General features: G+C 46.3%; 8 protein-coding genes across 8 annotated transcripts; 2 read left to right on the top strand and 6 right to left on the bottom strand.

Moving 5' to 3' along the window:
* Positions 1-1,964: 1,964 nt before the first annotated feature.
* On the top strand, positions 1,965-3,068 carry ABOM_011974 (uncharacterized protein; the record flags this gene model as incomplete). The annotated part of the gene is made up of 1 exon (XM_022539102.1): positions 1,965-3,068. The coding sequence occupies one exon, from the start codon at positions 1,965-1,967 to the stop codon at positions 3,066-3,068; it is 1,104 nt and encodes a 367-aa protein (XP_022383020.1).
* Positions 3,069-3,141: 73 nt separating this feature from the next.
* ABOM_011973 (uncharacterized protein) lies at positions 3,142-3,849 on the bottom strand (the record flags this gene model as incomplete). The annotated part of the gene is made up of 1 exon (XM_022539101.1): positions 3,142-3,849. The coding sequence occupies one exon, from the start codon at positions 3,847-3,849 to the stop codon at positions 3,142-3,144; it is 708 nt and encodes a 235-aa protein (XP_022383017.1).
* A 1,153-nt stretch (positions 3,850-5,002) lies between these two features.
* ABOM_011972 (uncharacterized protein) lies at positions 5,003-5,720 on the bottom strand (the record flags this gene model as incomplete). The annotated part of the gene is made up of 3 exons (XM_022539100.1): positions 5,003-5,010; positions 5,100-5,567; positions 5,630-5,720. Coding segments are annotated over 3 exons (567 nt in total), but the record flags the coding sequence as incomplete, so codon positions are not given.
* Positions 5,721-7,032: 1,312 nt separating this feature from the next.
* On the top strand, positions 7,033-9,419 carry ABOM_011971 (uncharacterized protein; the record flags this gene model as incomplete). The annotated part of the gene is made up of 13 exons (XM_022539099.1): positions 7,033-7,328; positions 7,378-7,468; positions 7,523-7,626; positions 7,681-7,729; positions 7,771-7,822; positions 7,872-7,924; positions 7,972-8,038; positions 8,085-8,344; positions 8,398-8,488; positions 8,536-8,658; positions 8,711-8,769; positions 8,816-8,913; positions 9,161-9,419. 13 exons carry the CDS (start codon positions 7,033-7,035, stop codon positions 9,417-9,419), a joined length of 1,602 nt encoding a protein of 533 aa, XP_022383016.1.
* Positions 9,420-10,307: 888 nt separating this feature from the next.
* On the bottom strand, positions 10,308-11,782 carry ABOM_011970 (uncharacterized protein; the record flags this gene model as incomplete). Its single annotated transcript, XM_022539098.1, has 5 exons — positions 10,308-10,584; positions 10,637-11,135; positions 11,279-11,457; positions 11,510-11,721; positions 11,774-11,782. The coding sequence occupies 5 exons, from the start codon at positions 11,780-11,782 to the stop codon at positions 10,308-10,310; spliced, it is 1,176 nt and encodes a 391-aa protein (XP_022383019.1).
* Positions 11,783-13,343: 1,561 nt separating this feature from the next.
* On the bottom strand, positions 13,344-14,854 carry ABOM_011969 (low affinity iron transporter; the record flags this gene model as incomplete). The annotated part of the gene is made up of 2 exons (XM_022539097.1): positions 13,344-14,172; positions 14,265-14,854. 2 exons carry the CDS (start codon positions 14,852-14,854, stop codon positions 13,344-13,346), a joined length of 1,419 nt encoding a protein of 472 aa, XP_022383015.1.
* A 924-nt stretch (positions 14,855-15,778) lies between these two features.
* Positions 15,779-17,051, bottom strand: ABOM_011968 (uncharacterized protein; the record flags this gene model as incomplete). Its single annotated transcript, XM_022539096.1, has 2 exons — positions 15,779-16,222; positions 16,278-17,051. The coding sequence occupies 2 exons, from the start codon at positions 17,049-17,051 to the stop codon at positions 15,779-15,781; spliced, it is 1,218 nt and encodes a 405-aa protein (XP_022383021.1).
* A 1,277-nt stretch (positions 17,052-18,328) lies between these two features.
* ABOM_011967 (uncharacterized protein) lies at positions 18,329-19,188 on the bottom strand (the record flags this gene model as incomplete). The annotated part of the gene is made up of 3 exons (XM_022539095.1): positions 18,329-18,529; positions 18,613-18,844; positions 18,905-19,188. The coding sequence occupies 3 exons, from the start codon at positions 19,186-19,188 to the stop codon at positions 18,329-18,331; spliced, it is 717 nt and encodes a 238-aa protein (XP_022383014.1).
* Between the last annotated feature and the right edge of the window lie 256 nt (positions 19,189-19,444).

Here is a 19,444-nt window from a genome sequence, read left to right as displayed (position 1 = left end):
AAGTGCTGCTGCCCGTTATTGAGAAGGCAACGGGTCTGTCCTCCGATGTTGCTGTTCGGCCACCGAGATGTCTATGCACAACGGGCAGGGTATACGATGCAGTTATCATACGGGGTTACCGTGGAACCCGTGACAGTAGCTGAGCGAGGCGACCATACTGATCTCCTTCATGCCACTAAGTGAGCTTGCCGGCTATCTCTTTGGCCGGCTCGTCAGGGGCTATATTGATAGGTTTTGATTGTCTGGACAGCAGCTATCGAATCCATCATATGTGAAGAAGCAAGTGTTCTACTGATTGATAACAAAGTACTCTTAGCGCTGCTGATACCGCGCACTAGTTTCTGAGAAAGATAGCTGAAGTTGCTTAAAATAGAAACCTCGAGCAAACTAAGACTGTAGCAAACTATGATGTGTAGAAGTTGAAGCTGAGTGTCTCATAGCTCTCCCCGTCAGCCACTGTATGAGAGGAATCATGAATCTTTATAGGAGGGTAGCAAGCCTTGGAAGGGGCATTAAGCGATCAAGAAATCTTCTGAACCAATGTACACACTTAGTGTACCCTGTCAGTATGTCAGCAATATCTACTACGTAGGGTAGAGGAACTGTCAACTAGGTAAGGATATTTGGCACGAAATGATAAAGAAACAGGAGATACTATAAAAACAAGAGACTGACTCTTAAAACTCTATCCCTGTAAAGTGTCCGTAATTTATAATTCTGTCTAGGTACAAAAAGCCACTTATCGGTATAGAAAATGCAACAGGTATATCCTTCGATATTGCTGTTCGGACACCGAACTGTGCATGTACCAGGGGCAGGGTATACTATACCGTCATCAGACCAGATCGCCGTTCAATCTGTGACACAAGCTATACCATAATATCTGGATATCAATATGTCACCAAGCGTCCGTATGGCTGTCGGAGGGCTCCATTCGCAAAAGGGAACTCTGAGTCAGCCTATGCACTGATTGGCAAGCCTGGGCATAATCAGAAGACTAGTAATAGTTATATTCAACAGATAGGTTATGGCTCTTGAAGAGACGCTATTCGTAACGACCCTAGTGCCAAAGAAACCAACTCCTTCTTGTTTATCTTCTTAATGTGCAGACACGATTCCTTTAAACGCACTAAATATTATCCTCACAATTATATTCTCTCTTTCCTTCCCCTGGCCTTAAGATATATGATCTCCGTATAGTCGAGCTTCCGAAAGCATAACCCTGTCCGAGATCCGAGTCGAGTAATACCATCTAAATTACCCTTCCAGGAGAGAGCTTCCAATGTACTGGGCATTATGCAGTACAGCACATTTTAAAAATTCGGGCGAGGCCCTCCTCTGACAGGTATGTCTGGCAACACGCAGTATATAGTTCTTATGTCCTAAGCACAGCAGAGGCACCATAAAAGATACTAGCTCATTGGAAGCCCTTGAAAGTCCGCTGGCATCCACTGATATCTCAGTGCGCCAAAGTCATACGATTGCTCACTTCTACGAATGCAGCTTCTCTCCCGCACCAAAGCCTTCGAGTCCTGCGAGGCTGAAGAGAGCTTGTCTTAGAAGTTGACTGTGACATACAAAACAAAACAATCACGTGAGATATAGATCAGTTGGCCAGTGATACAGCTTTGGTAATTTTACAGAAATCAAAGTGTACTCCGTACCAGTCCTACAGTGTGAATGGCACAGAGGTGAAAGAACTTGACAGCCTGATGTATTCATGATTTACGGTAAAGAACCCACAGCCTGGCCCAGCAATCGTTTGGTGACTAGTCACTTAAATAGATACAGTCGATCAAACCTTATTTGATTCAGCTCTGGTGGGGTGTCTTTTACCGCTATTCTCAGCTGAGGAGTAGGTGGATATATTTGTTTTCTCTCGTCGCCGTTGCTGGTTTTTTAGCCAGTTGCAAAACATCTTAACTCCTTATACGACTAACACTGTCCTTCTCGCCCTTAACACTATGATAGACCATGACGGAGTTGTCCACCACCCCTTGGGTAGTGGGTCGTATTATTTCAAGCAGAACCTGATCAAATATCTGAATGATCAATGTCCTCGACCTCAGATCACTCTCCATATTGGATCGCAGCCAAACAGCAGCCCGCACATTGGTAATCTGGTTACCTTTTCCACAGGATTTGCCCTCGCCGCTGCCATAAAGACAAAGTTTCAGCGCGACGTTAGGGCCAAGTTCGTTTATGTGGACAGCGCCCCTACTCCTGGAAAGGATCTTGTGATCAACGGGGTCAGATATCAGAAGAGTCTCGGACATACAGGAGACTTTCGAGCCAATCAGACGCCATTTATGAAGGTGCTCGACCAATTGTCCAACCTCTCTGGTGTAGCGTATGATATTGAAACGCAAAATTTCTGGCGCTCGAAACCTGCTTTTGGCGCCATCCTTCGGAACATCGTTGCCCACCATAAGACTCTGGGTTCACATTTGTCACCAGAAACAGGCAAGTTAGCTATTCGAGCATCGTGCCCCCGCGAAGGATGCGGACTAGCAGATAAACATGGCCTGAACAATCAATACCATGACGATAGTCGAATCACGTTCATATGTCCTGACCATGGAGAACATCATGTCGATCTCACATCGTCTCGAGATTTAGACCGGCTCGAGTTCAACACGCCCCTGCGTAATCTTATTCGGATTCTTGTCTGCAGTCAAGATTCAGAAACATCCTGGATCATGTGCACTGGATCCGACTATGCCGGGTTCTACCAAGAACAGTTGACATGGCGGCTCCTAGAGCGTCCTGGAAATGCCCCGATAATCTTCTATGCCCCCTTAATCCTCGACTGGTCCGGTGTCAAGCTCTCAAAGAGCCTGTATGTCAAGCAAGGGTCATATAAGTACCTATGCGACGCGGGTCGCAGGTACTTGCTAGATACAGACATATTTTTGAAGACTGAATATGGGTTGAAGGCGCTCTTTGAGGAAGTACAGGATTGGGTTGAGAAACCGTATATGCTGTTCAGGAACTACTCCATTGAATATATCGATATGCAACTGTTATCTCGGGGAATGCAGCTTCCCCGGGAGAACGGCTCTGCTTAAATCATTAGAGCATGAATTCATGGCCTCCGTTGAATCTAACAGCCTAAGATGGCCCGTAGTCCAGCATTCCCTGTTACTTCGTTGGATTTGACGGCGTGAAGAATTCTGATATCTTCCGTTTCCTGCCAGTCGAGCTGGAAGTTTTCTTGGGCTCGTTTAGACCTTCTTTTGTTGTCTTTTCGATAGGACGCTCTTCCAGTTCGGCTAGATCATCTTTTTTTGTACTTTCAACATGGTGTTCTTCTGGTGCCTTTAGATCGTCTTCTTTTCTCCTTTTAATAGAACGATCTTCTGGTTGTTCTGGATTGTTGTTCTTTGTACTTTCAACAGGGCGCTCTTCCGATACCTTCGGAATGATATGATCTTGATCATCCAGTAAACAGCGCTCCAGGAGCTTGGGTGGAACCCAACAATACTTTTGAGGTGCGCCGTTTAAATACCCCTCTGAAAGGGCCATTTTCAGTCGAATTGGCTCCTTCAATCTCCACAGATCAAGAATCTCATAGCCGTATTTCGAGACCTTTTTGCCCGCATTGAAGTCCTCGTTACCAATACCGCCATTTTCTGGGACTTCGCCAGGGACTTTGCCGTGCGAGACGCGGGCGACATGTGCGATTCGTGATTCGGGAGCGGTGGTGTAGAACCAGATACGGCGGACGCTCGACGGGAGGAGGTAGCGGCGGTACTCGTGGTTCTTTGCGCCAGTACTGATATTTTGCATGTGTTCGGGTTTGATGCTCATAAAGATGTCTTCCCGGCTTGAGGCCTTCGCTTTGGCCATTGTGATAATCCAATTGAGGCGAGAGTTGGACTTTGAGTTGAACTTGTGGTTTTCCTTTCTTTGATGATAGCGCGCGTAGCTATCAAGGGGATCCGCGTTTTAAGTTGGAGGCGCCTTGTTTTAATACTGAAATATTCGGCCATTCTTACCGCGCTAGTGCTGCATTAGGATTAGACTTGTACTGTACCTAAAGTGCCAGTATCATTTTTTGCTGGACTCGATCTATATCGGATAGCAAGCTCCATCACTGCCACGACTACGGAGGTTGTACTCCGCATTATGCCCAATGACGGACAATCGGTAGATTGATTCTATAAATTTCCTTTTACTCCGGGACTGTTAAGATGGCTACCAGCTACTTTTGGACTGTACTAGTACCTAGTTTCTGACTTTATCTATCGTGCTTTCTATAGACTATAGTTCTGTTCTAGTGCTTATGTAGGCCCTGGTAATAGTAGTATCCCAGATTCCCAGTTTTTGTTAATCGTTTTTTTGACTGATTTTGGGAATTGGACTTTTATATAACATAGTAACTAGACTAAGGTTATTATCCTGAATACAATGTCTAGCGGCGGCAGTACCTGGTGGCTAATGCCTTCTAAAGCTGGCTGGATATCTGTTAAGCTGTTAAAAACTACTAAGAAGAGACTTGACAAACTAACCTATGCCAGCTCCGTGGCCCAGTTCTGATTCAGCCCCTCGTTGGGTCATAGCGCATCATACCGGATCCGCTGCCTTTGCATTACTAGATGCGAACAATAGGCGAGCGACGCATTAACTAGTGCTTACAGCGTACATAATTCCTGGCGGTCCGTGGACTGTGTGCTTAAATGTAACCACGTCCCTACCAACCAAGATCAAAGGGCATATTAACCATATTAACCTTGAAAACAGTACGAGGTTTATTGTCCATCTATTTACTCTAATAGCCTAACAAGGGTCCTAGCCCTACTAGATAGAACGATTGACACACCGTTCCATCATCTCCGCAATACTTCGAGTACACTTCTCATTCCTAGGAATGTTATGCCCCCCGGGATGCATATATACCTCCCGCCCCTCTTCCTCACACAGATAAACCAACCACAGGGAAGCTGGTAGTCTCGGATCCACCCGACCAACTAAATGCACCGTCGGGATACGAATCTTGATTCTATCTACCTGTACAGAGGCAGTGTCAAGCCCGTACACGTCCTCTGCACATACCAAGGCATCCGGGTCCAGACCTAGATCTGCATCCCCGTTCTCACCTGGGGTTAGCCACCGATCCTTGCCGTATTTGAGGATTGCGGCGTTGGATGCGCGTTCGCGGAGTGCGATTTTGGTCCTTTTATCCCATTCTTTCGCGGTGGCGGAGACGGGGACGCCGAGATCGGAAATGAGGGACAGTACAGGGCCGCCACAGAGAAACGTCGCCGTGCGGAAAGGTAGCGGGTCAGAGGGGTAGAGAGTTTGGTGGAGGTGGATGTACGCGGAGACGAGGAGGCAGCCGCGGGAAAAGGCGATTATGCCGTCATAGGGGGTAGAGTGGGCTTGGAAATGCGCGTGGAGGTTTGTGCAAGCGGCGCGGATTGCGGCCGGGTTGGACTCGGTCCACCACGTGTAGTAGGGACCCGTGGGGTACCGAAGAGAGATACCGGCGGCGGGTTTGGAGGGGAATGGTCCGTTGATAAACTCGAATGTGTGGCCGTGCGGTTCGAGTTTGCTGGTTATGGCGGCTATTGTAATGCCATGGAGATGAGTTTAGAGGCGAAATGGGAGGGAGAAGGGTAATTAATACTAAGTTGGTCTTGGAAGATGGCTGCCGAGGAGCCGGTTCCGTGAATACAAAGCCACTTCATCATAGCCTTCGGGATGAGATAGAGGATCACCTGCGTTTGAGTTGCTTAGATATGTCAAACTTCAGCGTCGGCACTAGTGTAGTAATTTTTAATTGCAATATCAAACAAACTTCATAGGTCACGTGTACTTGATGCGCTGCCGAGTTAACGCTTATACAGCAGTTCCTGATCTCAAGGTGGACTGGAACCCAGAATTGTGAACTGAGCATACGTATGGATACACCTAGTGAGACGCTGATTGTATACCCCGGATTTATAGTTGCAACAATGAGTATAGGACAATGGAGCGGAGCATTCTTCTGGTAAATATTTATCCGGATATATATTTGGTATTGAGCCCTATACCACGATTTCTCTTAACATAATTGTTGATGGGAAACTGCATCTAGGTTGAGTTATCAAATTATGAGTGTGTCAAACAACTAATTGTTTGCATCAAGCAGATATCCTTTCGCTGTAGGTAGACATTAACCGTAGAAGACAGAATTGATCAAAGCCATCATATTCAGGGATGCAAAGGAGTGGAGACGTTGGAAGGACTCAATGGAATTAGATAATGATAAGGGACGGCGGGTAATTATAATCTGGCTCAAAGCGAAGAAGAATAGCTCATATTGGATATATCTTTTTTCGGCCCTCATTGATGATTGTAGGGACAAAGGCCGAGATATCCCCATTCCTCCAAAAGACCATGGCACGGTAGAGCTGTTGCCTATAATTCCAGATTAGTCCAACGGGGCAAACGCTAATTATCTATAATCCGGACCCCAAAGATGCCCACACAGGTAATCAGATCAAATGTAGAGAGAAAGATCCTGTAGCGTTCGTTGATGCATGATTATCCTGGTCTTTTAGGGCCCCAACCGATCATGTGACTTAATGGTCTGGTACCTTTCACTGATGATATGTCTCCCTAATTTCGACGAGTTCTTCTAGCTTGTTCTAAATTCTATTCATATTAAGACATGAAAGTTTGGTCGATATGATTTTCTATGGTACGGAGCGTGGGTGAGGATAATCTTTTGCCTAGCTTTGAATTATTTTAGTCTATATTAAAACACTTCGGCACTCGAATATTCTACGGCAATTGAGAAGTTTATACAGTGAAGACACCAAAGATGCCAAGATGACGCCATCAACCTGCAATCAAATTGACAGCAATTATCAGATTCAGTACCGCACTGACAGGTCGATTGTAGATTCAAATCTTCAAAGGCGGGGTTTTCCGCTGTCGTGATCGAAGCCATCAATCACATCGTTCCGATATCGACCTCAGTCTTCACTCATATATCATGATGCACACTGTCGGTTTTCAAGTAATGAGGAACGCAGAAAATTTACAATGGCATCAATAAACAACCGAAATGACGTGGACAAACCGGGCTTCTCGCCAGCAGAAGAAGAAGTGGGAGTTACGACAAATTCGCATCAAAGAACAGATAGAAACCTACAGAAGATCCATCGCGAAGTTGACCTCCGTATTCTTCTGTGGTACTCCTTCGTTTATCTGATTATGCGTATCGATGTGACCAACATTTCAAATGCGGCTATTATCAACATCGAAGAGGGGAATGGGATTAAAAAGGAACTGGGCAATTTGTCTAGTGAGCAGTGGGCATGGGCATTGAGCATATTCTAGTATGTTTATTCAAAAGATATTTTAGTTCCTCTCTTAACATAAGCCAAGCTACCCATATATGTTCTTTGAACCGGCATCTACCGTCCTTTTGAAGAGATGGTCGCCTTCGGTATGGATGTCAAGAATTATGATTACCTGGGTTCGTTTTTCTATTCTAAAACGCATGTGCTTCTATCAAAACTAATAAATCAAGGGAATCATTTCAATGTGTCAAGGAGCTACTAGAAACTATGCTGGCATTCTTGCTACCCGTTTCTTTCTCGGCTTTGCTGAGGCTGGCTTCTATCCTGGAGTATTGTACGTTGCTAAATAAATATCATGACATTACTCTAATATCTAATTCTCAAATAGATATCATCTGAGCTTCTGGTACAACACAGACCGAATGCCACTTCGACTGGTACGTGCCCCCTATTTTATGTAACTATAGCTAAGAAATAGGCATTCTTCTACGCGTCTGGTGTTTTCTCAGGAACCATTAGCGGTTTACTAGGTATGAATGCCCTTGTTTTATCATACGCTGTTTACTTATACTCCAATAGCATATGCCATATCTTTTATGAACAAAGCGGGTGGGCTTTCGGGATGGCGCTGGGTATGACCGGAATCATCAAAAAGAAAACAGCGAGCTGACTCAAACAGGTATTCATCCTCGAAGGCATCCCACCTATTCTTTGTGGAGTATATACATACTTCTTCCTCCCGAATTGTACGTTATCTCTTTCTGGATTGAATGCTTGATTCTGATGAAAAAGACCCCGAGAACTCTGATTTCTTGTCCGAGCCAGAGAAACAAACTGTACTCGGGGACCTTTCGAGCGATGCACCGAAAATGAAAGCAAAGACCTTTCAATGGCAAGAAGTCAAGATTCTACTGCGTGATCCGACAATGATTACGTTTTCACTGCTGTGGATCACTCATGGCATCGGAGGCTGGGGCATATCTTTCGTCCTTCCTACCGTCATCTACGAGTTGGGAATGACCAACACGGGTATTGCGCAGTTGATGTCGATGGTGAGTATATCATTGGGCTTAAACGTGGATAAAGCTAATAATTACTTGAATAGCCGCCCTCCAGCCTAGCATTTCTCACGCTTGTTATACTCGGCTATTTCATTCATCAAGACAAGTTGAACTGCTGGATGGTAGCCATTAGCTGTAAGTATATCACTCTTCAGGTATACAATGCTCTAACATGGGGATAGTGGAACTTGTATCAATCATCAGTTACATCATTTTACTCACGACTGATAACACCGTTGTGAAGTACATATTCATTATGATCTCCAATGCAGCGGCATCGTGTGTTTATCCTGTGATCTGGCCTGGTACGTTCGTCCGCTTTAGTGCACTGGTTCATCTCTAATATAGCTTCTTCAGAGCGAATTCGAGCAGTCAAAGGGACTACATCATCAGCCCTTGCTATCGGAATGACAAACGTATGTTTCTGCTATACTCATATTGATGCTTGCTAACATGTTATAGGCCTGTGCCCAATTGATGGGCATCGTGGGTCCTCAAGTATATCAATCCAAGTTCGGTCCTTCCTACCATGTCAGCTACGGTACTTCAATTGGACTATTGTCAGGAACAGTCATTTTTATTGTTCTCAGCTGGGGACTATTGAGGCGAAGAGAATAAGCAATGATCTCATGCATTTTAGCTACATCAACCAGGTCGTTTAGTATCATCAATATTATTGCCTGTATCATTGGCCGTCAGACTACCTACATACAACCTTATAGATACTAGATATAAGTGAATATTTTTTTTGGCTGTCTGGTCACATGCATCGCACGCATACTGTGTATGTAAATGCCTCACCGATAGCGAGCGGCGGAGATTTGCAGCCGCACAGGCTTCTCGCCAGACTCAGGCTAGGGTCTCTGAGCCTCTCACTCAGAACGAAAAGGCATGGCTAAAGAAGCACTATGGATCCGAATTCGAGTTTCTCGGAGACCACAGGTTGAGCATCTACAAGGACGAGGATCGAGAAGAAGGTCGTGCAATTATGCGAGCTCTCATGTCCCCCTCATCCTCTGATGATGATGATGATGATGATGATGATGATGATGATGATGAGACCTGATCCTAGAAGAACTCACAAGAGTCAGGAAACGAAGCGATAGGAATCGAGGCTAGATGGTGATGGTGGGATGGATAATTGACAGAATGGCATAATCACTGGCAGTCTTAGATACTCTTGCCTATCCTTGAGCTCTGAAGAACCATTCAACTAAGTCTATAAGTAACTTCCGGTACATTATAGTGCTGTTGATGGACTCTACCTACAGAAGCTATCTCTTCCCTATTCTAAAACTTTTACCAGCTGTCGGTCTAATTAGGTATATTGATACTCTACATGCAAAACTAAATTCACATACCATTTTATGAAAAATTGAAGCGTTAGAATCAAAGAATAAATCATTTAAATAAAACATTAAGACTAATACAGGGTCTTGTCTACTAATAAATAATCAAGGCTTATTCTACTTCTTTACTAGGATATACTGTCAATGATTTATGTGCATCATCTATCGTCGTCCAAGCAATGAGTATCAATATACCGAACAGTCATTATCTTCTTCACAAAGGAACGCAGCCTGCAGGAAAATGCGAGCTAGGGAGAGGTAAGAGTCCCAGTCCAAAGACTGGTACCAGCCCTATTAATACTATGAGTCAAAATACCGAGACTCCTTTCAACACCTTCGGTTGTTGCAATGAGTATTGGGAAAGCTGATTGTCTTGCATTTCCACTGAGGCAAGCGTTGGTTAGCAGCTCTAAAGTAGTTATTAGGTTCTTTCAGTCTTAGTAGCTTTCCTATTCTACTTTCTTCTACGCTCTCCTACTCGTACCCTCTTACATTGTCAATCATGAACTGAGATGTATGATTAGAATGAAATTCCCGGGCCTGCTTCGTCTAATCTAGCCACTAGCTCCGAGGATTCCTAACAAATTAGAAAGAAAATGGTCGAATTAATGCTTTTTGGCCCATTGTGTCTGTTCTTCAAATGTCTCTCTCTCCCTGTCTATCATAGCTTTCAGTCCAATATCTCGTAGCTCCGTGAACAGGGAAATGGCATCATCATATAGATGATGCGGTGTCCAGCCATCTCTCGATACTATATCCCCCACAGAGTCCCAGAATTCCTGCACATCATTCCACCCGTCACTTTCATCGGCATGAATACGGAGATCATCCTCTGTAAAATGAATAGGACATGGAAAGTCGAATCCTATTTCATCCCAGCCTCTGAAGCATGATCAGTGATGCACTATAAAGATGAACTGAGAGAAGCGCTTACCTCTCAAGCCTTATCAGAGATTCTCGCAAGGGTATAAGTTCGTCATCCCATGTGTCACGCACGAACACGATTGGATCGCACCGTATCCTGCCGTGGTCAAATCGAAGGACTTTATTAAGAAGGGGGGTTTCTTTAGCAATCTGCTTTTCATAGAGGTAGAGCAGGATCGAGCTAGTCATAAGACCTCTGATCCGAGTCTTTTCCGCTGAATCAAGATCTTTGAAGTTCGCAGGGGCTTTTAAAATGACTTCCCCGTTATAATTAACTAGCCTTGCATGGCGCGCCTGAAGTATCAATGGTGCTGCCCACAGACCTTGCCAGTCTATAACACTGGAAATTTTACCGTTTTGGACAAAGATGTTTCCAGCATGTAGATCTGTGTGCCAGATATATGGTGCAACTACCGCAGGGTCGTTTGGGAGGAGATAAGGAGCAACTTTGAGATACTTGTGTAGCAAAGATATGTGGCCGTTTGGAGAGTTCTGCGTTGCTGAAGTCACTAGCAGGTCATCTTCAGATCTCGGAGTCGCGTGTTTCCGGATCTATGCCTCTTCTCGATGAGCTAGAGAGAGCACATAGTCCTGTGGCTTTTCCCCTTCGATGGGTCAGTTAAGACAACAAGGAGATAGGTCGAGAACAAACATAGTCCACGATCCAAAGCCATCTCTGCACGTTCTTTTAACCAATAGTGTCTTTCTGCGACTGGACCTATGACAGAACGGCGTTGGGCTTTGTCCTTCAGCTCAGAAGATACTTCTGCACGTATGTCGACTCGCACGGCATCTTTGATGTTAGCACTTGCATAGTACAAACTCCCATAACTAAGTCATTATTAGCAATAATACAGATCAGCGTTGGCTCCGAACCCAATACCTATTTAGTGGCGCTTGAAGCATTTTCTTCTCTAGTTGGACGAGATCCTTCATAATCTCTATCTTCTCTTCGAGAGAAAGAACATGCCATATATCTTCCAGCTTTGTACCGGGGGCTTCCTCCATTAGGATATACTCAGAACCAACATCATTGTTCACATCTGCATTCCAAGCATATACTTGAGGTGCTGGTATTCCGAGGATTGTGCGGGCCTGGATTGCCTGTTAGAAATATCATACCGACAACAATATGTTCAATTCTTACGAATTCCATCGTTGCAACTTCGGATGCCGTGGTATAGTACCTAGGCCCGGCAATAGGATGGGATACGATGGGTCTTCAGATCCCCACACCCCAGACCATTCATGTCAATGGAAATGGGCATGAAGCTACTGGCTAGCGAAGCTGCCACACTCCGATACCTCAGAGCTCGTGAGAAATGTTATGATCCACGCATTCCGAGGACCATAAGATTAAACGCATGAAACTCCTCAGCCAAAGAGCTGCTATATGGTAGCATTTCGGGCTAGATCACTCTCGCCATTGTACTTATTGTAGAAGACTTTACGGTCTCGGAGTGTTAAGGGGTTCCTGTTGTACTATAGTACGGAGTGCTACAACCAGCCCAACACCCAGGAGACTCAGTCACACTTATACGGCCATAGTAATCCTACTGTAAACGAGTACTCATCGGTTCAGCCGAGAAGTCTTATTGCCCTGAGCAAAGTCTCCATCTAGATTCTGGACAGATACACAGTGTCATATAAAAAGAACACTGACTAATACTTAAGACATATATAGCCGTGTACATACGCAGTATATATCCCAATGGCCAGCACCTAAACCTTAAATATAACATAATTGATACACCTAATTACCGTTCTCCTATCATGCGCAGGCTCCCCAACAATTCACAACCAAGAAATAAACTCAACCATGCAAAGCACAGACCAAGACAAAAATAAAAAAAAAAAAAAGAAAAACCAAACCCACCACCCCGTGCAACCCAAACGCTATCTCATTTGCCCGTCAAAACAAACACCTCATCCTCGTCCACCGTGAGTCACCCTTTTTAATTATAATTATAATAATAATAATAATATTAGGATCCCCTTTCTCCTCGGCAAAAACCCGAAGAAAAAAAAAACCAAGCTAATCCAATCAAGCAGGTAGATGCGGTAGTAAGTTGGGAAGCCAAAAAAGGAGGCAGTGCAGTAGGCAACCACTTTTCCAGAATGAAGCTAAATGGTTGACCTTGTTTTTTTTTCATCCACTTGGAACGAGGCATTTTCGGGAATTTAAGCTTTTTCGTTATCGCGGTTACATGTGGGGGTCACTCAGCCCTATGGCTTGCATGCAGGGTCTGGATTCGCGGCGTGGGGGGTTAGTTTGGACTACAATTTACTACTACTAGTAGTAATAGTACTACTCCGTGGGAAAGTACGGACTACGGTGAGGGATTTTTGTTGGGTTGGTGTGTTCTTTGTGTTTTGGAAGGGGTTTGGTGTTAGGGTTGTTTGGGTAGGTTTGGTGGCGGTCGTGGTGAGCTGTACTCTGGTTTCTGACTCGGGTCTATGGGACACTTGCAAATATGCTGTGTACTGTGTTTAATTCATGTGATTTGGTTAAATAATTAAATGACAACAGAGGTAAACGTAAGAAAGGAAAGGCAAAATACAAAAGACAAAAAGACAAAATACAGAGAACAAAATGGGAACTTTGGATACTGGCCCCTATCGGTTGAGCGAAAGACAGACCAAAGAATCAAACCAACTGCAACGCATGTTGAAGCGAGGCAATTTCTGCATCCAGATCACGAAGCCCCCTGCAAGAACTAATTTTCTCCCTTCTCAGCAGCGGGGTCTGCCGACTCTCGAGTCACCAAGTATTGCCGAGCGTCCTTGACAAACCACAAGAGTCTCTGCCGACGGTGATAGATATTAGTCATATCGACCCTCGCGCTGGCATCTGCATCATTCTGCCCGGTGATCAAGATGAGCATGAAGAAGGTCTCGATAATACTGGGCGGAATATTGGAAATCAACTGCCCCGTCGTACTCCACCGCATCGCACTCGAGCCAATCACACAGCCGATGGTGAGCAAGAAGCCAGCCACCACCATTAGCAGATGCGAGCAGACATTCCCCATAGCGATCGAGATCCGGTGAGTGGCAGAGGATGTATCCAGATCGTCTTTGGGCGGAATGGCCATCTGCGTCCTAGCGAAGAGCGTCATGTCTCTTTTCTCCAGGCTCTGGACCTGTCCGACCGTGTACTCCTTCACCTTGCCTTGGATATTGCGCAGAATGAAGCTGTCGAACAGCCCGACCAACCCCGCATAGGTCCCAATCAGGAGCCACCAGTTGTCGTTGAAGTGGAAGACCGGTCCGACAGCGGCCCATGCGACGATGACCACCACGAGAATGATAATCCCGACCAGGGTCCCGATGATGTCGGCGTAGTAGAATACGGCTACTTGTAGTGGGTTCTCCCGCGGTGGCTGGATCACCTCGGGCTCGTTTGGCAGGTTATCATCGGTGATGCAGCGGAGCTCCTTCTCGAGCGTGGCATCGAGGCGGAAGATGGCGTCCAGGCAATTGTTGACATAGTCGGCATAGCACTCGCGCAGGCAGTCCAGGAACGCAAAGACCAGGACCATCAGGCTGATGTTGCCGAATTGATGTACAGCTGCCACTGGTCCGTCCAGCCACAGTAGTGTCCGAAGCCCAGCCAGATGAAGATGCAGACCCAATACATGCCCACGGTAATGATATGTCCGAACGCCCACGCGGAGAAGATGATCATCCGCGCAAACCAGCCTTGTGTCCGCGTCCCTTGATCCAGCGCATCCAAGGGGCGATTGCTGCTTATCTGGGATACTTGGCAGACTCCCTCCGGTCCCAGCTTGCTCTTGAGCGTCGCAAGCATTCGCTCATGGCTGTTCCGTCGCGACTTCATCTCGGCCATGGCCTCCTGCTGCTCGGAGTATTCGCGCAGCAGTTGGCGCATGAGGAAAGAGTCGAACACGTAGCACAGGATAGCCTGCACATCTGAAATGACAGCAGTCCATTTAGCCGAGTTTCCAAAACGAATGCCCAGGAATGCCCAAACGAGAAGCGCGCCAACGATAAAACAGAAGACTGGTGCTGACCCAGAAATGCGGACAACTTTGTCCAACCACCGATCCAGCAGCCGAGGACTTGCTTTGACTTTGTATCCAGTGACCTCGTCAGCTGTTGTCCTGATGCCGTCTTTCGCCTCCTTCGCATCTTGTTCGATGGGCAGACTTTGGGTCTCTGCGACACCCTCAATCTCGCACCGGAAAGTGGGCTTGTAGTGCTTCATTTTGTCCAAATAGGGGTGGCCATAAATACAACTGAGATAGACGACAGGATGGATGGAGTGAGGGCTCTAGGGGGGTCGAGTCACTTCTGCAAATTCGCAAATTGCCTCCAGGCCGGTCAGGGATGCTGGGATCGAGGATACGATCACAGTGGAATTGCTCATAAGTTCAGGACCAGCCATTCGAGAAGAGTTACGGGAATGAGAAAGATAGAGATTTGTTGTTCAGCAGTATCGCGTTCACGGGAGAAACAGTAATCTTGTAAGAGATTGATTCAGAGTCTGGACAAAGGAGGAATTCGTGCGATATAGACTTATATACTGTAGACAGCAGAGAGATTTATTGTCTTTTTACTTTATCTTGTGCTGCTATTCTCTTTTTACATAAGAATGTTCTGTTAGCTTTTCTTATTCCACCAAAGACCCACCAGCTGAACCGGGATAGAATGTCAATCTGAATCGACCCATTGTTCTCCAAAGGTCCCTAAAAGAGGGTCTTCACGCGGTCTTGGGTTATTTAGGGTTCCAAAGCAAGCTGCCAGTTTAGACTCAACCCGGTCTGTGTCATATCCGCTCCACCGTTACAATTGCACAGCCAGCATAGCTTGCAGCCTGCATGTAACCCTACTACGGAAGAAAAAGTCTGATCGTGGGTCCGAGGTGAATATGGGCCCCCAAACCCAGAATGAAGGCTGGCAGGGTCACCTTCAACCATGGGCAATTTTCCAACGACGGTAATGCAAGAGGCCACTTCATTCAAGACATGGACTGACCGGTGACTCAGTGAGGTTACGCAACTATTATTGATTTAACCCTAACTGGTGATGAAAGACCGGAATGACCTTGATGTGTTGTATTACCTGTCTAATACCATGGATCTAGACTATGTACACAATTCGGTAAATAACTTATCTACACAGGGTAGTATCAGTTCTTCGCAATCCCATGAGCAACATGAGACATAAGCATCTGCTGCAGGATCTCGGCGCATTGACCGTAGAAACTAGGCTGATTTTTCACCGAGGTCCAACCATTGACGTCGATCACGTAGCTCTTGCCTTTATTGCGCACGATGTCGAACCCGCAGACCGACTGACCAAATCCTGTTGAGATCTTGGCGGCCGCGTCTGCCTCCTGCTTGCTGACCTCAGTGGGTAGTCTTACTTCCTTGCCAGTCGCATCCCGATGGACCACGCCTGTGACTGCGGGCGATTTCCGCGTCACCGCAAAACAGTACTGGGGCCCCACTGCGTAGGCCTTGACATCTTCTCCATTGTCGGCGTTCAGGAGCGGCTCGTACACGTAACTACTGGTCGTCCCCTGCTCGGTAATACACCGGGGCACGACCAACTCAGGGTCGTACTCGGAGCACTTGTTGCCCACTTTCCGAAACAGTCGTCTTCCACCGCCGGGCCCGGGGAGTTACTGGGAAGTAAATGTAGATGTTGTGGTCTTCCGCACTGACGGGCTTCTCCACAAAGGGCTTGTGGAGCGTTCGGCCGTCCACCAGGAGCGTATTCCCGTCCTCCGAAAGAGACACGCTCGGTGGATGGGACCGCCTACGGGTTGCTTCCGCTTCCCCCGGACCTGGTAATTCCAGCCCAATCCGATCATACACGTGCTGAACGAGACCCCAATCATGGGCCCTGGGACCCCCGTCACGGTTGACCTCAAGCCGCTTGGGAGTCTGCACACCCAGGTGATCCAAGACTCTATTACAGAGCCGACGATCAAAGAGAACGCCCTGCATAAGCAAGTCATTATAGCAGAACGGCGAGCGGAGTCTTGTGTACGAGATGACCTTCTCGAGGGGAAACCCATCAGAATAAAACGCGATCAGGAAATCACAGATCGGCCATTCCTCCGGCGTCTTACTCAACAGCGTCTTGTCACCGAACAGGACCACTTCGATAAGACCGTCGACCTGTAAGCGACGGAATATCTCCTGGTTGGCCTTGCTGAGTGCCTTGTCTTCCATGGCACAGATGCCGAGTCGCCAGGGAGGACTCATGATGTGGTCTTTCTGCCCTGGCGCCCGGCACAACTCGGTCGAGATGCGTTTAGCGGAACACTTGGGCGAGGGAAGTTGGAGGATTTCGATGTCCTCATCGTTCAGTCGAGTGAGGAGTCTCATGTGGTTGTCGTCCCAGCTGGTCTCGGGGCCATTGTTGACTGCGGCCAGTTTGTAGAGTGCTGACATGGTTATGGGTGTTGAGGCATCGGTCGCTTAGTTGTGTCTGTGCATTGGATACTTCTTGAGCCAGCTTAGGATCTCAGAAGTCGTTGTAAATGCCATTGATGACGGAGAAGCAACGAGTTCGATTCTCAATCGAAGGTAGAATGAGTGAATTTTCCAAGCGACGAGATATTTCGTCGATTGGATGCGGGCGACTCGTAGGGGCTACGGGGAAGAGTTAGGGCTATTTAAGTGCGGGATTAACCCAGTAGATGAAGATTTAATCGACAGCTGGCAGCGGACACAGCCGCAAAGGGTCCGGAGACGAAAAGTTTAACCTGAGTAAGACGAAACGTGACAGATGGAAGTAAAATCCCGCAGTCATGCAGTCATCGCTCGAAGCCCGATGTTGCCGAACTGGTTCCGGAACTTTGACATTCTCTTTTAAATCGAAACCGGCTGTATAACCTTGTAACCAAATCCGGGGTATTTTTTAATCCAGCAGTCTCGACGTCATGTAATGTGTCATGTTCTGGAAGCTCTGCGTTTGACCCACAGCCCTCAGATACCGAATATTCTGGCGTCCCAACAGATGATCTAATCATGATCAGTCGATGATAAGTATACATTATTTTTTTTTAAACAGAACTAAGTTATGCATAGGTGAGTCTTATATACCTTCGCTAGGTTCGTGCCGAACCATTGGCCAGAGTCAGCTGTCTCTCGGCAAGAAAATACCATCCACAATACTTTCGCAAATATGCATGATCAAGTTACCCAGCAGTATTTTGAAATTTGTAGTTCAGGATTATAGGGAGAGAACTTTACCAGAAAGTCATAGGTTATGAACTAGACAGTTCGAAAGATGTTATACAGCTATCTTAGTGATTATTTAGTTGTTTGTCTGACAGGATTCGTTATAAGGGCTCCATTTGTTTCTAGTCAACAGTCGATTTCTTTACTTTGGCTGTGTCCACAAGATATATACCATGGAACTTAGAAACTAGTATACCTGTTATCTTGGAGTTGGACCAGTCAGTAGCCACACTCATTTCAATCACCAGTCAAGGTGTATTATGTGGTAAAACATATTTGTTGATAAGAGTTATTCACTATTGTCTCAAGAATGAGCAGCGGCTCCAAATTTCGAATCCACTTGACCAATAAAACCTGAATACTAGTACATCGAAAACCCGGCATCATGCGCCAAAAGAACCCGGAAGAAAAGAAGACATCCCATCCTACAGACCAAATACCCAACACCCGCCTGGAACGCCACCCAATGCATAATACCAAAGAGGCTAAGGAAGAGAGGCTGTTTTGATTAACTTCGTCTCGCCGACAGCAAATCCCAACCACCACCGGGTAAGTAGGTCTACCGTTGCCATGTCCTCCTGCTTCATATCGTACAACTTGGTTTTTCGAATTATAAGATTCTTACCATTGAAATAAGCCTCCAGTACACGAATTTGTTCTGGACCCATTATGGAATATAACAGAACCTGAGTGGCGGCTTCTGTTAGCAGAGCTCCACCCCATGGTGTGTCATGCAGCTTTCGTCTTTGGAGAAGGAACAGTAACTTACAGGGGCCACCGTATGAGTGCGGAGGGACTTTGTGTTCAACCGAGCTGTCATGATTTTTACAATGGCAATGAGTTCACCTCGAAGTAATCGATCGTCTCCAGCGACTTCACTCTCCATGAGGCATTTCATATGGGGTAATGGCTCATGGGTGGTTAGTGCAAAGCCTGTGAAGGACGCCGTCCAATAGTACTTGGAATGTTCGGCTAGCTCCCCGAGGTTGAGGTCTGGCCATCTAGACGGTCGTTGTTAGCGGCCGTCGTAGGGGAGCCTGAACGAGATATAGGATACATACGCTTTGTAGCCAACACCGAAACGCTTATTGTCATCTTTTGGATATGTCCCAAAGCGGCTTTCCATGTAGAGATGTAACTCTCCTATATTGAAACGGTCGTCTATGTCCGGGTTGTAGGTTGGATAGTCTCGATCCATTTCGTCAAGGTATTCTTCCTGGTATGGAATGAAGAAGTAGGGTTTGTCGGAGTTTGATTCTAAAGACATGAATTGTTGCTGAATACCCGCCTTTTCTGCGTCATGCTGGTCGATGTTTTCAGTCTCTAGGTGGCAGATTGTCTGCATGATCGTTCGGAGCGCGCGACGGTAATGTGTGCGACTTTCAAGCATCTTTTCGCCTACTTGAGTTGGCATGACGTATTGTATCAGCGAGAGGATTTGGTGGAGAAATAACTTGAGAGTGGGTAGTGGATGAAAGGAGAAGTAAAACGAGACGATTGCCGCTTTTGTTTTTGTTCCTTCAAATCAGTGGGGTTGCGCCGCAACCCCCCGATCCACCAATCAAAGTACGTCAAGGAAAGCGATTTATTGACGATGCCTT

The sequence above is a fragment of the Aspergillus bombycis genome (assembly GCF_001792695.1).
Source record: "Aspergillus bombycis strain NRRL26010 chromosome Unknown contig00223, whole genome shotgun sequence".
NCBI classification, from domain to species: domain Eukaryota; kingdom Fungi; phylum Ascomycota; class Eurotiomycetes; order Eurotiales; family Aspergillaceae; genus Aspergillus; species Aspergillus bombycis.
The sequence above is the reverse complement of the archived record's forward strand: the minus strand, read 5'-3'. Positions and strand labels throughout refer to the sequence as shown.